Source organism: Mercenaria mercenaria, chromosome 19, assembly GCF_021730395.1.
Source record: "Mercenaria mercenaria strain notata chromosome 19, MADL_Memer_1, whole genome shotgun sequence".
NCBI lineage: Eukaryota > Metazoa > Mollusca > Bivalvia > Venerida > Veneridae > Mercenaria > Mercenaria mercenaria.
Window position 1 is genome coordinate 42,524,133 of NC_069379.1, and position 18,367 is coordinate 42,542,499.

The 18,367-nt window shown below is 35.7% G+C and overlaps 1 protein-coding gene across 2 annotated transcripts in view; it reads left to right on the forward strand.

The window, feature by feature from the left end:
- LOC123542205 (LIM domain-containing protein A-like) overlaps positions 1 to 13,940 on the forward strand; it is a 51,640-nt gene extending 37,700 nt beyond the window's left edge. For both annotated transcript variants that reach the window (XM_053532179.1, XM_053532180.1), the window contains exon 13: positions 515 to 13,940. In XM_053532179.1, the coding sequence (XP_053388154.1) occupies positions 515 to 659 (145 nt within the window). In that variant the 3' untranslated portion in view covers positions 660 to 13,940. The remainder of the gene's footprint in view (positions 1 to 514) is intronic.
- Positions 13,941 to 18,367: the final 4,427 nt, after the last annotated feature.

The window sequence follows — 18,367 nt, forward strand, 5'->3', positions numbered from 1 at the left end:
AGCCATTTTGGGCATAGTGATCTATTATTATCCTGTTCTTACATGGACATCACCTTATATGGTAAGTCAGTGAATAAGGACAAAGACAATCATAATTATTATGAATGTCATAGTTTAATTTGAGTCTTCATTTGTACTGAAAAGTGTTTCCCTTGAATTGTAGTTTGGCATCTAGTTGTTTTTTTGGTATAATATTATAAACAGTGTATTAAGTAACACATAAATAATATAAGAAAGGAAGATCTTATATTTACTGTATTCAAATTGCCAGGTCTGGTTTTCTATATCCAATGTTTTTTTGTTCGTAGTCTGATTTTGGTATTTTTTTGCGCGTTCTAATGTTCCTTTGGGCTCGTTCTTAGCTGGAAATACTGTCAAATCTTGTATATTTCCATTCTTAAAATACTTTTGAAAATTGATGTTGAAAAATTATGACAAACTGAAACAAAACAAGATTTTTCTATTTTAGCACTGGCGGCCATGTTTTTTGACAAAACATTATTAATTATTGCAGGAGGTTACCGTGTATGCATCTCTTCCACATAGTTTGTGTTGACCAGTGGCTTGGGATGAACAAAAAGTGTCCAATATGTCGTGTTGACATAGAGGTGGGGTCTAAAGACCAGGGGGCAGCGGCTTCTGGCTCTGGTGATTGCTGATTGGCTAATCTTGGAAGCTTAGTTCTGATTGGTTGTTGAAGATTTAAAGGCGATATCTGATTGGCTGAAAATAGAAAACAGAACATCCAAAGGAAGACTAGAGAAAATTCAAGAAAGCAAGCAATACTATACAAGTGTAGGAGCTATATTTAGAATAAGATTTATAAATAAAAATTTATGCGAATGATTCTCTATGTCAGTGAGTTAAATCTGTAAATAATTAGGTGTAATGAAATGTGTTGTATCAATAATGTTTAATATTTTTTCCAGTGGGATAACAAAAGCAAGTTTTTTTCAATGGAGCAAAGTGCGATATACATTTAAAAGCTATTTTAAAAAATATATATCAAAACTTCTTTCCTTCTTTTAAGCCTGTTGCCATGGTAACAGATAGCAATTCCTTTTCTATTATCATTATTCTTACAGCATGATATATATATGTATCAATAATTGCTTTTTTCAGGTAAGTTTAATCTAAAGGTTGTATTAGAAATACATATTTTTTCAAGGGGTGTTGTGATTTCATCTGTAAAAATAATTAAGATATGAGCCGCGCCATGGGAAACCAACATAGTGGGTTTGCGACCAGCATGGATCCAGACCAGCCTGCGCATCCGCACAGTCTGGTCAGGATCCATGCTGTTCGCTTTCAAAGCCTATTGCAATTAGAGAAACTGTTAGCTGGATCCATGCTGGTCGCAAAGCCACTATGTTGGTTTTCTCATGGCGAGGCTTATAATTTCATTTAATGTTGTGTTAACTGTGCTATTTTATAATAAAAACTAAAAGATTTCGTCAATGAAGAATTTAAAAAAAATGCAATAGAAACCTTCAGGTGAAACTTTACATTTTGGAAATTTGATCAGCTTAATTAATACTCAAGAAATTTTCAAGTGAAATTGCACTTCTAAAAATTGTATGTGGATATGTCACTCCTGAAATTTTCAGTTGAAATTGCACTTCTAAAAATCATCTGTGGATATGTCACTTCAGAAATCCTCAAATGAAATTGCCGTTCTAAAAATCGTCTGTGGATCTTTCACTCCTGAAATCGTCAAATGAAATTGCACTTCTAAAAAATGTATGTAGATTTTGCATTCCTGAAATCTACAAAATATTTGAGTTTCTACTTAAATAATTTTCAGAAATATTCACTTGCTTATAAATTCCTTTTTCGCAGCTTCCTGAACAGATCGTCTGAAATTGCTTAATTTGGTGGGCATAAGACTTCAGTGGCTTTGTCCAAAATCAGATAATTTGTGGGGGCATGATTTCCAAGATTACCGAGATAAACTGTTTTGGAAATCTACTTGTATATTCAATTTAATTTTACAGATTGATCCAACAGCGACAAAGCCATTAAAAAAATAATCCCCCCACAAATATTGATGATTTTATAGTACTACTTTTGGCAATAGATTTTCATCATTAATTTGCGATATACGTACAAAATGTTACAGTGTGTACTTTATACCACTGTTTCTTATATTTGTTCTTCGAAACTACTCGGTAAAACAAGCACAAGAAATCTGTCTGTTTTTCTCTTTCTTGAATGAGAATTTTCTTTTGATGTTTTTTTGTAACTTTATGAGAGCATTCATTACTGTAGCTGCAGCTACTTGTCAAATTGTTGTTTTTTTTTCCAAACTATTTAATCCATTAGTCAAAAATTTGATGTAACTGGTAAAATTGACATGTTGGTACAGTTGGCCAGTAAGCCTTAAAAATCTTTTAAAGGCTTTTCGATTGGAATAATACATGTCTTCTAAATATCTAGTCGAAATTTACCGAGGGATGAATGCAATACTGCCTTAAGTTGTATTAAATAAAGGAGTTACGGCAGTATTGCGCTCAACCCGCATTATGTGGTCTTTTAGTCCACCCTTGAAAATAATTTTTTAAATTTTATTTCTAAGTATTAAAAATATTTTACCATGAAATGTGATTATTAATTTTTTTGTCTAAAAATATAACTAAGTATAAAATCGGGATCACTTGTCAGAATTGCCAGTTACTATTACCTGTTAATTGAGCCGCGCCATGAAAAAACCAACATAGTGGCTTTGCGACCAGCATGGATCCAGACCAGCCTGTGCATCCGCTGGTCGCAAAGCCACTTTGTTGGTTTTCTCATGGCATGGCTCTTATAGTATACACCTCAGAATTTTCGTTGTTCACAGGGTAATTTACATGTTATTTTGTTGTGATGTTGTATTTTAGCTTTGTACACCATGTTTACTCATCTATAAGGCTAGTCTTTTCTCCTGAAAAATAACTAAAAATGTGTCTTATGAGTGAGTCAGCGTTATTGACTTGTAAGTATGACAGAATCTACAGAATACTGCTCGTTTTGAAGTAATTACAAGAGCCGTTCTTTTAGAAGGCTCGTCTTGTAGATGGATAATTACGGTACAAATATAATATTCTCAGCTTTATTCATTAACGCGTCAAGACATTATGTTGTTGCAAAAATTCAGTGAGAAGTTTGTTGTTGTTTTTATTCAAAAGAAATAGCATAAAAAATTGTAAATATGTTTACACATTGTTATTGTTGTTACATTACACTTTGGCTTTTACATTCTATATTTAATCCATATAAAGTTAGCTTTTTTGGCATTCTTCTCTTCAAATTTGATTCAGAAATTACTGTAATACTAATTTGAATTCTCATCATATTATTTTTTAGCTTGACTATTTGAAGAATAGGTAGTCTGCGGTGGCATCAGCATTCCGTTTTGGTTAAGTTTTTGTATGTAAGCTGGTATCTCGGGAACTACTTCTGGGAATGGATTGTAACTTCAAACTCTTATTCATTGTAAAGAACTGACTTACACTGCACAGGTTCCATAACTCTGTTTTGGTTTTTTTTTTTTACATAGTTATGCCTTTTTTTCAACTTATATTTATTCAACAGACAAGGCTGTTGAATAGTCGAGCATTGATGTCCTCTTGACAGCTCTTGTTTAATTATGTTGAAATGTATAAATTGATGGAATAATGCTTAGAGTGAAACAGTGATTTGTGTAATTTTTTAATTAATACCTGGAAATATATTAAATATATGGGACACATCTGGGGGTCAGCTGCTTAGGGATGTTATATTTAATGGCTCATACTGCCTTTCCTAATAATGTGGCTGCCGCATTTTTTGTTTTGACATTAAGTCCTAATTGCAGTCATTGTTTTGTCAAAGGTTTGAATATTGATTTACGAGGAAGAATGTTTTTTTATTGAATACATTGTTTTTGATTACCTCCCTTTATGACTCTTACTGTTTAAAATACATTTTGCAGAATTGAAAGTAGTGCTTTTCTTACCATGTAATGATGCATAACATCTATTTGGAAAGCTTTTTCATTCTGTTTTTAACATAAAATTTAAAGCCATATGGGACTTATATTCTACATCTCAGGCAAAACAAACAGGCGACCAGAATAGCTTGATAGGGCTTTGTTGTGAAAAAAATGAAAACGTATAAACTAGTTGTATTGTGACATTGTGTTCAAACTTTGAAATGCACCAAATGTGTAAATAAATTTTGCTTTAGAAGTACAGCATTTAAAAAAAAATATGAATTATTATGTTTTGTAATCAAATTTATCATTTTACAGATCTCATGTAGTGATTTTGTATTCCATTGGTATGTGTTAGATAATATTATTATATTTGTATAGCTATTTTCCCCTTTGTTTTCACTGTAATATTAACCTTTACCACGCTATATTTCTACAATGGACTTGTCCATCTTCCAATTTGGACAGTCATATTAACTGTTAAAAGGGATGATTACCTAAAAGATACTGACTGAATGGTGAACAGTGCAGATCATGATCAGACTGCAACAGTTACTGACTAAATAGCGAACAGTGTAGACCACAATAAGCCTGCACGGATTTGCAGTCTGATATTGGTTTGCGCTGGTTGCAATGGCAAAATCGTGTGCCGCCAGCAGGCTAAATGTTAAATTGCTAATTTTTTTGTTGAAATTTTGAGAGCTACTATTGATTTTACATACTTATATGAGTAGATTTTGTTTTATTATTTAGTCACCAAATTTTGGTATGTTTTTTTTTATTGCTGGCTTGTGTTTGAATATTTCTATTTTTCTCTTTTCTTTTTTTTCATTCTTGTCTTTCTTCGTTAATTAAGGAAATTATAAATTTTTGCAAAGGTTTCCAAGCCCTTGTAAATAAATTACACTATTTGTGAAAAAATTTCATCTTTTTTTCCCCCTGAAGGGAGGCATATTAGTTTTCAACTGTCCGTCCGTTCGTTCGTTCGTTAGTTAGTTAGTTCGTTCGTCACAACGTTAACTTTTTGCATGAAGGCACTTTACTCACGAACCACTGCACCCAGGACCTTGAAACTTCACATGCTGACAGTACTTATTGAGTATATCACCCCTACTGACTTTGGGGCCACCAGGTCAAAGGTCAAGGTCACAGGGGCCAACGTTAACTTTTTGCATGAAGGTCTTTTACTTATGAACCACTGCATCCAGGACCTTCAAACTTCACCTGCTGATAGTACTTATTGAGTACACCACCCCTACTGACTTTGGGGTCACCAGGTCAAAGGTCAAGGTCACGGGCCAACGTTAACTTTTTTCATGAAGGCACTTTACTCGCGAACCACTGCACCCAGGACCTTCAAATTTCACATGCTTATAGTACCTATTGAGTACACCACCCCTACTGACTTTGGGGTTACCAGGTCAAAGGTCAAGGTCACAAGGGCCAACGTTAACTTTTTGCCTGAAGGCCTTTTACTCACGAACCAATGCACCCAGGACGTTCAAACTTCACAGGCTGCTAGTACTTATTGAGTACACCACCCCTACTGACTTTGGGGTCACCAGGTCAAAGGTCAAGGTCACAGGGGCCAACGTTAACTTTTTGCATGAAGGCACTTTACATGCGAACCACTTCACCCAGGACCTTCAAACTTTACTTGCTGATAGTACTTTATGAGTACACCACTCCTACTGACTTTGGGGTCACCAGGTCAAAGGTCAAGGTCACAGTGGCCAACGTTAACTTTTTGCATGAAGGCACTTTACATGCGAACCACTTCACCCAGGACCTTCAAACTTCACATGCTGATAGTATGTATTGAGTACACCACCCCTACTGACTTTGGGGTCACCAGGTCAAAGGTCAAGGTGCTGCGGGGGCATTTGTCACCATTAGTGACAGCTCTTGTTACTTTAGATTTCCTGGTAAAAGGCCGTAGGACTACCCATCAATTGTGAGTGTGTATTGTGCTCGGGCTTAGATGAGTTTCCTCAACTGACATGGGTATAAACTATGATTGCTGTTTTTTTTTCCTCAAGACTTTAGGCTCGAATAGGGAACGTTTGTTATACCCAGGTTCGTTTTATACATGGGTATTTACGGTACTTGTTGTTCAGTTGATTTTATGAGTTTGGTGCAAAATATCTGTATCTGATCAAAATGTTTGCAGCATTATTCTTTAACATTTACTCACCTAAATTTTTAAAATGAACTGATCTTCCATTCAGTTTGAGCAGTACCATTCATTATTCAAAGGGGTGTTCATGGAAAATGTACTTAAGGCATAGTGGACAGCGCAGACCAAAATGAGCCTGCAGATTATAGAAGTTTATCCTTTGACCTTTGGTTCATCAATCATTGGTGAACATTTTTTTTTTGTCTTTGATAATTTCTTTTATATTCAATCCCTTTCTCTACTGTTAAACTCCACTATTTATTAAAATTGTTGTGTGTATAACATTATATAAGTGTAATTTAAAGAATTTGATGGAAGACTATATTTTGTGTGTGTAAATGTGCAACCAAACGGCATTGAGAAACGGACTTTAGATGTCTGAGTTTGTTAGAAATTTTGACAGAAAATCAGAAATAGGCTATAAATATAGGTAGGGAAAACAAGAAACAGACTATAGATGTTTGAGTTTGTTAAAATTTTCAACAGTAATTTTGGGAAATACGCTATAAATATAAGAAGGGAAAACAAGAAACAGACTATACTTATATTTCATTTATATGAGGATAGTAAATTAAACATAGATGATCAGGATTATTGATGGTTATACTGTTTAACAGTGTATTTCTACAAAAGATTTAGCCAAAATATGTTTATTTTAACCCTTACCCTGCTAAATTTCTGTAATGAACTTTTCCATCTTTCAATTCGGACAGTACCATTAACTGTTAAAAGAGGTGCTTACCAAAAAGATACTGACTGAATGGCGAACAGTGCAGATCATGATCAGACGATGTGCAGGCTTATCGTGATCTACACTTGTTGCAAAGGCAGAATCAAATGTGTCCCAGCGATAAGGGTTAATGTTGTAGCAACACACACAACATCTTTAAATCACAATGTTAGTAGAAGAAAAAAATGCGGCATAATTTCTAGGTGCTTTACTGTGTACCCCAAAAAACCAAGAGGCGATTATTTAGTATTCTTGTAAAAGACTATGTCAGGTGTTTGAATCTGTTTAATATGTATTTTTGAGATATGTTGTTCTATAAGTAAATGGCTTTGGATGATTTATTTATAATTCACCCTGTGACCTAGTTATAGGTCAGGGAGAACCTGTATGAAGCATGGAATAAAGAATACATTACTAACAATATAGATTTGAGCCTCGCCATGAGAAAACTAACATGGTGGGTTTGCGACCAGCATGGATCCAGACCAGCCTGCACATCCACGCAGTCTGGTCAGGATCCATGCTGTTCGCTTTCAAAGCCTATTGCAATTAGAGAACCTGTTAGCGAACAGCATGGATCCTGATCCGCGCAATCTGGTCTGGATCCATGCTGGTCGCAAACCCACTATGTTGGTTTTCTCGTGGCACAACTCATTTAATAAGTCAAGAAAATAATTCAGGAAGTCTTGGTGGCTGAGTACTAGTATCTTTCCACCAAATTTGAATAAAATTTACTTATTTTATTACCAAGTGCTTAATTTTTACCATATTTACTGTAAAACTTTGTCAAAGAATTATTGTTGATGACATAATTGTCAGTGAATAGACTTTTATTGTAAATTGTTTTTTGTATTGTTCCAATATGGAATTTTTGTTTTTTATGCTTTTATGTTGCAATAACAAGCAATTGTAAATTTTAACACAATTTATGTAGAATAGTCTCAATGTGTTACATATTTATGTATTAACATATGTGTATTTAAACATTAGTATTATCACCCATATAGATTTTCATTGCATAGTGTTTTATTTTCTTAATATATAGGTAACAAGATATTTATTTTTGGCATACTAACTAAATGTTGTAATATTTTATTTTAGGGGTGTGCGGGGGTTGGGGGTGCGGAGCGGGGGTTGAGAAATGTATGTGTTGTATTGTAATGTGGCTTCAATGTAGTTAATACACAATTAAGAGAAAAAAGAATCTGATCTTGATTCAGTTCAACTTAATAATTTCAATTTGTCTTTCTTATTGTACAGAATTATATTCATTCTCGTTGGTAGACACAGGTTTTTTTTAGCTAATAATTTTAAAGTTTCACTTTTAACTATAAAATGTTTGTAATCATCTGATTGGCTGATGCCCGTTTTCCATTTTCATGTTCAGCCAATCATACTTTAGAGCTGATTGGATGAAGATTTTGAATTATTTTCAAACAAAAACAACCAGTTGAATTAAAGTATTTGAATTTGACTTTGTTTTGATTGGATAATGTTTTTTAACCATTTTTAAATTCAACCAATCATGTGCTAAGTATTGTAAGATTTCAGTGGAAAGTTCTGTAGCTTATCTGTGGCTGATTATCTATTCAAGTTTGTGCAAGAGCTTTTGTCTGAGTTTTTTTAGCAGGAGATATTTATGGTCTTGGTTATGGAAGCTTAAAAGGGACACAAAGATTGGGCTTTTATTACCTACTATTTATGAGAAGGAATTGTGCTTTATCTATATAGCTAAATATAAATTACAAATAAATGTTGGGCCTTTGTGGCCGAGTGGTTAAGGTCACTGACTTCAAATCACTTGTCACGCACCGATGTGGGTTCGCGCCTCACTCGGGGCATTAACATCTTCATGTGAGGAAGCCATCCAGCTGGCTTACGGAAGGGCGGTGGTTCTACCCAGGTGCCCACTCGTGATGAAAATGCACAGAGGGGCACCTGGGGTCTTCTTCCACCATCAAAGTTGGAAAGTCACCAAATAACTTATAATTGTGTCGGAGCGACGTTAAACCCAACAAAAACAAACACCAGTGTCTGGAAAAAAATAAGCTGCCGTACTGAAGGAGTTTTTGGCATGGCAATTTACATTAATGTATATGTTATAGAACTCTTACATTGCAGGTAATTTTCGTATGTTCCTTTTTTTTTTTTTTTTGCAAATTTGTAAGGATGGTGGATAGATCAGTTCTTATCCATGCCTCAAATATTCAGAAGTGTGATATATAACTTCTAAAAGTAAAATAAAAAAAAAAAAACATGGGAAAAAAATGAAAAGAATGGTTTTATTTGTGTGTTAACTTCTTTATTTTCTTTTAAATGTTTTTTGACTTATAGACTAATGCTATAACTTAGGTGACAGTACATTAATATATTAACAATGCTTAGACAAAGAAATATTAGGTGTACAAATGCTTGAAGTACTTTGTCCCGCAGGTGATTTATATTCCGGAGTTTTTAGAGTTTTTTCGTAGTAGTGAATTGTTTTACCAAATAATCAGAGTTTGTTGTATAACTGACGGGCATGCTGCTCGAAGCATTCGTAACATTTTTTTTATTGAATATTGTATTAAATATACTTGACACAAATAAAGATATGCAAGATGTTGGGGATGTTAAAGTTTGACTTGCACTGCTTTGGAGTCGTTGCCTTGGTTTTAAGGGAGGTGAAACATATTGCTCCCCGTCCCTGACGTGAGTTACTTGACAAATCATGTACTATGAAATCGTTTAATTTTGTGGTTGTGTTTTTGGAGTTTTCTTTTTTGCCAAAAGTGCTATTTCATGGGGATATGTTTGTGGACTTTAACTTTTAATGTACGGGCCCTGTGGAAGGAGTGGTTCTTGCCTGTCACTGATATTGGTTTAAGCCTCACTTCTGGCATTGAATTTGTCGTCGAAGAAGCTATCCAGCTGGCTAACAGAAGGTCGATGGTTCTACCCAGGTGCCCCCCATGATGAAATTATGCCTAGAGGGACACCTGGGGTCTTCCTCCACCACCAGAAGCTTCCAAGGTGACCAGTAATTGTGTTAGAATGAATGCCAGTTGCGAGTGACACATCCACAAAAATGGATTTGATTTTGTTGATTACCGTCCACAAAAATTGATTTGATTTTGTGGATTGATGCATCTGCAAAAATGGGTTTGATTTGCAGATTGACACATCCACAGAAAAAAATGGATTTGATTTTGTGGATTTCACAGTAATTGAATTGTTCCACAACAGTAATCTGTCAGACTCCACGTGCATTTAAGGTAATGGACTGGTTGTGACATGCGGCAATTTCCGTATGATCTTGTACTATTGTTACACAATTTGGCATTCTTCAAGCATAAATATTAAGCTGAGCACCCACAGTGCTGTCCATAAAAAAACTGGAGAATATGGAAGTCGCATACTGAGAATATGTAATTTGCCGATTGTCACTACTGGTGCTCTACCTTAGCATCATAGATATATATATATATATATATATATATATATATATATATATATATATATATATATATATATATATATATATATATATATATATAACTTGCATATTTTATAGTGTTTGGTATCTTTTTTTGTTACAGCCCTTAAGCAATAAGCCCTTCATATGTGTATTTATTATTTATCGGTTAAGGGGTTATCTGTGTTGGATTTTTTTTTCAGCTTAGACAGTATCAAGAGATACATGTATTTACAGATTTTTAAACTTGTTGGCGTATCAAATGCATCTTTCACATACTGTAAAATCACCTTATTCTACTGGCATGAAATTTCGTGGTTTTGGTCAAAACGGCAATTTTGTGGGGATATGAATTTTTGGATTTCAACTTCTGAACAAAAAATGAATGGGAATTTTACTTTTTCGCTGGGATTAAATTGCATGGATTGACCCTACCACGAAATCCACGAAAGTTAGTCCCTCACGAATATTTATGATTTCACAGTAAAAATTGTTTACTCTGCTAATGTGTGTTGACTTTATGGTACAGATGTAAAGATTGGAGAGTCACCATTCATTATGATATGATGGTAGATACATCAGGGAAGAGAAACTTGTGTCATATGGCACGTCTTGTCATATGACACGTCTTAACAGCTTAAATCATGTGTAAATTTTCTCATTAACACCAATGCCAAAATTAAAAAAAAATATTATGCATTTCTTTTTATATATTTGCAATGTATTTGAAGTCTTTTTGAGTTATTCCAGTTACAGTGAATGTTGTTATTACGTAAAGCTACGAAATCATGTAGTCGATACTAATAATTACGTTATTGTAAAATGAGAAATTTTCGCAAGGGATTTTTATTTCGCTGTATATGCTGACTGTCCATGTCCGCAAAAGTAATTATTGGTTCAGGTAATGGTATATGTCTCACAAGCTGGTAATATGTGAGTCAGTTCTAATATTTAGATACTGTGAACTTTTAGCCTTTGAGAAAATATCTCATTTTACAGGGTTTTTTTTAATCTTAAATGTTAAGCTTTTTGAGTGTTATGAAATCACCTTGTTTTTTTTAGAATTTATAAAATTGATTTTTATGCTGTGAAAAAAAAACTGTACACTTAATTTAGTTTGGTGTAAAGTATAAAAAACAAGTGTATATGGTAGTTTCACATGACGTATTGCATTTATGCTTGGCACTGATGGTATTTACACGTGATACAGAGTTTTGTTTTCAAAATTAAAGAGAATCAATTCGTAATCATGACAGTAATACACGAGTTATAAAACTGAATGCAATTCATGGTGCTTCGGAAGCTTGATTTTTGATCATTGTTGTATATAAGCTTGTTAAAACTGAAGCACCGTCAGTTCGGCTAATCTCCTGTCAATAGGAGCTTGATTTTGATGAAATTTTACACAGAATTAAATTGGAATTTTTAATCGGAAGCTTTATATTGATCAGTGTAATAGGAAAGCTTGCTAAGATTTGAGCTTGATGTGTTTGTTTTCAAAGCTTAATCTCTCCATCAGTGAATATAGAAGCTTGTTTTTGGTCAGTTTTATATGAAAGCTTGCAGGAAAGAAATAGGTTATATATCAGGGTAGAGTCTGGTAGTTCTGCCTGTTTCTTACGTCAGTACTTGGGGGTTTTAGGCGATTTATCAGGATATGCTAGCCATATGGAGATGTAAAATGGCTGATTGAATTTTGTAATTTGGAGAAGAAAAGCATGTTTCGAACAAGCAGAACTACCTTTAAGTGTATGGATTTGAGCCTTTTTTATTTAATGTAAAAAACTGGATTTTCTTTTTCAACAAGAACTGAGAACAAATTTTGTATTTCATTGTTTTTTGTTTTTGAGTGCCGTTTTGAAATGAAATAGCTTCCAAATGCAGTGTACATGTACTTTTATGAAATTCAATTTAAATTTGGGTAGACCTTTGTGTGTGACCCTACATGTCCCCTAATGCATGTCTTTCAAGTACATGTACATTGATACCTGGGCGTAAGGATATATAACGGTATTTTGAAACCTGTCTCAAAGCTCTAGCTTCTAATTGGTTGTTTATTAACACATGTTTGAGATTAACCAATAGCATGACTGCATTTTGTGACTGGTTTCCAAAAACTCAGTTTTATATCCGTGAATGTCTGTACTTAAAAAGAATTTTTTTTTTTAAAGAAAATGCAGAGTATTAATATTACTGTTACTTTTTTCATGTCTGAACACAGTTTTATATCTGCCAAGCATGTTGTTTAATCAGGGGAGTTAATTTGTTTTTTTCAAATTGTGCTTTGACGACCTGAAAGATTTTCTTTGTTTACTAATCAAAATATCAGTAGTGTTGAGGTAAAGTTTGGAGTTGTTAACATGTCTGGTGTATATTTAAGTGTCATAGAAATTTACCCTATATGTATTGGGACATATTTTTAGCTCACCTGAGCACAGTGTGTTCGAGGTGAGCTGTCGTGATCACTCACCATCCTGCATCCATCAGGTGTCCGTCTGTCCTCACTTTCTTCTTAGTGGAAACTTTAGAAATCTATCTGTATGAAACTGCTGGGCCGATTTTAGAATAATTTCAAACAAATGGTCCTAGTGTGTCCCTCTACCAAGATGTCTAAATTACTCAGATTTGTAACCAAAAAAAACATGGCCGCCAGGGGGCGTGGTCACTTTTCCCTGTGGAATCTTTAAAAGTCTTCTTGTGTGAAACTGCTGGCCCAATTTTAAAATAATTTCACATAATGGTCCTTTTGTTACCCTCTACCAAGAATGTTCAAATAATTTTGGTTCGTAAAAAAAATTTCCTTACATAACCATCTGCCAAAATCTGTCTAAATCTGTAACTCAGGTGAGCATTTTAGGGTCATCATGGCCCTCTTGTACACTTTTTAAATGATACATGATGGAATCAGGTGATGTATTGGAAAGGACTTGCTGAAAATCTTACACTGGTCTTCCCCAGCAATGAAGATTAATTTTTAGCAGAATACTAGTGAAATAATTTTTTTTTTCTCGCAGAATTTTAGAACTTAGTAACTATTATTGACACCGTTTTGAACACAGTACAAACAGAATTAAATGTTTGGTGTTTGAAAAAAAAGGTGATACCTGAATTGTAGACTCCGCTTTAAGATGACTTCACCTTTTAAAGATTATACAATGTAAATCAGGCAAGAAAAGATGAATAATAATAGCTGCCCGCTTCCATGCATTTAGAGTAGTGTTCTAAGACCGAAATACCGTAAAGTATCTAACGATGGAGCTCCCAAGTCCAGTTATAATTTTTTGCATTTCCGGTAATGAATATTTGAAAATTTAAGAGGGAGATTTGCCTTGAGAAAAGTATTGTATTGCAGAGTCCTGAAAGAAGCGCATTTCTCTGTAAGTCGGAAAAGTCAGATTGGTGAACAAAGGGAATGTTTTTTGGTCATTTTTGGACCATTTTATATCTCACTATTGATACCTCATAGTTTTAGTTTTTATCGTGTGTTTGAGAAATTACTATTTTGTATACTTAGAGAATTAGTCATACAGTAATGCTTTTTTCTTGCTTATTTGATATTTTATGGTATTATGGTATTAAAGTATAATACAGTATTTATAGTTAATCAATAAACATGTTTGCCTGCTAATTATGAGTTGATCCTTTTTTAGCTCACCTGAGCACGAAGTGCTCAAAGGTGAGCTTTTGTGATCGCCCTGTGTCCGTCGTCGTCGTCCGTCCGTCGTCAACAATTTGACTGTTAACACTCTAGAGGTCACAAGTTTGGCCCAATCTTAATGAAACTTGGTCAGAATGTTACCCTCAATAAAATCTTGGACGATTTCAATAATGGGTCATCTGGGGTCAAAAACTAGGTCACCAGGTCAAGTAAAAGGAAAAGCTTGTTAACACTCTAGAGGTCACAATTTTTGCCCAATCTTAATGAAATTTGGTCAGAATGTTATTCTCAATAAAGTCTTGGATGAGTTCGATATTGGGTCATCTTGGGTCAAAAACTAAGTCACCAGGTCAAATCAAAGGAAAAGCTTGTTAACACTCTAGAGGTCATAATTTTGGCCCAGTCTTATTGAAACTTGGTCAGAATGTTACCCTCAATAAAATCTGAAACGAGTTCGATATTGGATTATCTGGGTTCAAAAACTAGGTCACCAGGTCAAATCAAAGGAAAAGCTTGTTAACACTGTAGAGGCCACATTTATGACTATATCTTCATGAATCTTGGTCAGAATGTTAATCCTGATGGTCTCAAGGTCCAGTTTGAATCTGGGTCATGTTGGGTCAAAAACTAGGTCACCAGGTCAAAACAAAGGAAAAGCTAGTTAAAACTGTAGAGGCCACATTTATGACCATATCTTAACAAAACTTAGTCAGAATGTTAATCTTGATGATCTATAAGTCGAGTTTTAATCTTGGTCAGGTGAGATCAAAAACTAGGTTACTAGGTCAAATTAAAGGAAAAGCTTGTTAACACTCTAGAGGCCACATTTATAACTTTATCTTCATGAAACTTAGAATGTTAATCTTGATGATCTTTAGGTCAAGTTTGAATCTGGGTCATGTGGGTCAAAAACTAGGTCACCAGGTCAAATCAGATGAAAAGCCAGTTAACACTAGAGACCACATTTATGACCATATCTTAATCAAACTTGGTCAGAATGTTAATCTTGATGATCTTTAGGTCGATAGGTCAGGTGAGCGATACAGGGCCTTCATGGCCCTCTTGTTTGTTAGAAAACAAGAAATATTGTTTTGGTTGGATTGTCTATTTATGCATACATTACTAAATCTTTACAGTTTTATATCTGTTTTCAAGTAACTTACCACACAATTTTAGATTAATTTAAAGGTCAAATGTGCTTTATTCCGGGGCTCCTCGGTATCTTGCTACCGCATAGTACACGCCTTCATATCTGAAAGGCTAATGTCACTTACTTTCAATCTCTTACTTCTCACTCGAGTTGTAGAATTCTTACATGGTAGAAAGTTATCCAGCTGGCTTAAGAATGGTCAAATGTTCAGCAAAGGTCCCCACCCTTGCCTGAAATCGTGCCTGGATGGGTTATATTTCTACACAGGTGCCGCCCTTGCCTAGATATGTTACGGTTCTACATAAGTGCCCGCCCATGCCTGGATGAGTGGCAATTCTACACAAGTGCTGGCCCATGCCTGAAATTGTGCCTAGAAGGGTTACGGTTCTACATAGGTGCCCGCCCATACCTGGAAAAATGCCTGGATGAGCGGCGATCCTACACAGGTACCCGCCCATTCCTAGAAAAATGCCTAGATGAGTGGCGATTCTACACAAGTGCCGGCCCATGCCTGAAATCCTGCCTATATGGGTTACAGTTCTACATAGGTGCCCGCCCATACCTAGAAAAATGCCTGGATGAGCGGCGATCCTACACAGGTGCCCGCCCATGCCTGGAAAAATGCCTGGATGAGGGGCAATTCTACACAGGTGCCCGCCCATGCCTGGAAAAATGCCTGGATGAGCGGCAGTTCTACACAGGTGCCCGCCCATGTCTGGAAAAATGCCTGGATGAGCGGCAGTTCTACACAGGTGCCCGCCCATGTCTGGAAAAATGCCTGGATGAGCGGCAGTTCTACACAGGTGCCCGCCCATGTCTGGAAAAATGCCTGGATGAGATGGAGTTCTACACAGGTGCCCGCCCATGTCTGGAAAAATGCCAGGATGAGTGGCCGTTCAACCAAAGTGCCAGCCCATGCCTGAAATGGCCTAGATGGGTCACGGTTCCATGCTGGTGCCCACCCTATACCTGAACTGAGGGGTTTTGAGTTTGATCCTGGGGTGTGTTGTTTATGACAATGGATAACAAAAGTATTTGTAAATCAACAGTGGATTAGTGAAAGAGAATCAATGGTAACTACAACAGAATTATGACAGTAAAACAGATTAATACATGTGATATAAACTACTGCACTCCCTGTTTTTTAGCTCACCTGAGTCAAAGGCTCATGGTGAGCTTTTGTGACCGCTCAATGTCCGTCTCCGTCGTGTGTCATGTGACGTGCATCGTCTGTCCATCAACATTTTTAGCCCACCATCTGATGATGGTGGGCTATTGAAATCACTCTGCGTCCGTGGTCTGTCCGTCCGTCATTCCGTCCGTCCGTTAACAATTTCTCGTTATCGCATCTCCTCAGAAACTACTGAGGGGATTTTGACCAAACTTTGTCAGAATGATGTATTGGTACCCTAGTTATGTCCTTCTGAAAATAAGACTGGTTCAACAATTTATAAGTGAGTTATGGCCCTTTGTTTATTTCTATAATTTACATAGATTTATATAGGGAAAAACTTTGAAAACCTTCTTGTCCAAAACCACAGGGCCTAGGGCTTTGATATTTGGTATGAAGCATCATCTAGTGGTCCTCTACCAAGATGATTCAAATTATTTCTCTGGGGTCAAATATGGCCCCGCCCTGGGGGTCACATGGTTTATATAGACTTATATAGGGAAAAACTTTGAAAAACCTCTTGTCCAAAACCACAGGGCCTAGGGCTTTGATATTTTGTATGTGACATCATCTAGTGGTCTTCGACTAAGATTGTTCAAATTATACCCCTAGGGTCAAATATGGCCCTGCCCAGGGGGTCATATGGTTTACATAGACTTATATAGGGAAAAACTTTGAAAATCTTCTTGTCCAAACCACAAAGCCTAGGGCGTTGATATTTGTAATGTAGCATCACCTAGTGGTTCTCTACCAAGTTTGTTCAAATTATCCCCCTAGGGTCAAATATGGCCCCGCCCCGGGGGTCACATGCTTCATATAGACTTATGTAAGGAAAAGCTTTTAAAATCTTCTTGTCAATAACTACAACATTCAAACTTGGACCACATGTATATTTTTGAGTGGCAGATGAACCTTGACATTTGACCTTGATTTTGACCTAGTGACCTACTTTCACATTTCTGTAGCTACAGCCTTCAAATTTGGACCACATGCATAGATTTGTGCACCGGAAAAAACTTTGATCTTGATTTTGACCTAGTGACCTACTTTCACATTTTTGAAGGTACAGGCATCAAATTTGGACCATATGCATAGTTCCGTGTTTCAAAATGAAATTTGACCTTGATTTTGACCTAGTGACCTACTTTCACATTTCTCAAGCTATACAGCCTTCAAATTTGGACCACATGCATAGTTTTGTGCACCAGAAAACACTTTGACCTTGACATTGACCAAGTGACCTACTTTCACATTTTTTGTAGGTACAGGCTTCAAATTTGGACCACATGCATAGTTTCGTGTTCGGAAAGGAAATTTGACCTTGATTTTGACCTAGTGACCTACTTCCACATTTCTCAAGCTACAGCCTTCAAATTTTGACCACATGCATAGTTTTGTTTATCGAAAAAACTTTGACCTTGACATTGACCTAATGACCTACTTTTACATTTTTGAAGGTACAGGCTTCAAATTTGGACCACATGCATAGTTTTGTGTTCCGAAATGAAATTTGACCTTGATCTTGACCCAGTGACCTACTTTCACATTTCTCAAGCTACAGCCTTCAAATTTGGACCACATGCATGGTTTTATGTACCGAAACAAACTTTGACATTTACATTGACCTAGTGACCTACTTTCACATTTTTGAAGGTACAAGCTTTAAATTTGGACCACATGCATAGTTCTGTATTCTGAAATAAAATTTTACCTTGATTTTGACCTAGTGACCTACTTTCACATTTCTCAAGCTACAGCCTTCAAATTTGGACCACATGCATAGTATTGTGTACCGAAATGAACTTTGACCTTAAGATTGACCTAGTGACCTACTTTCACATTTCTGTAGCTACAGGCTTCAAATTTAGACCACATGCATAGGATTGTGTACCGAAACAAACTTTGACCTTGACATTGACCTAGTGACCTACTTTCACATTTTTGAAGGTACAGGCTTCAAATTTGCACCACTTGCATAGTTTTGTGTACCAAATTAAACTTTGACCTTAAGATTGACCTAGTGACCTACTTTCAAATTTCTCAAACTACAGCCTTCAAACTTGATGCACATGCATA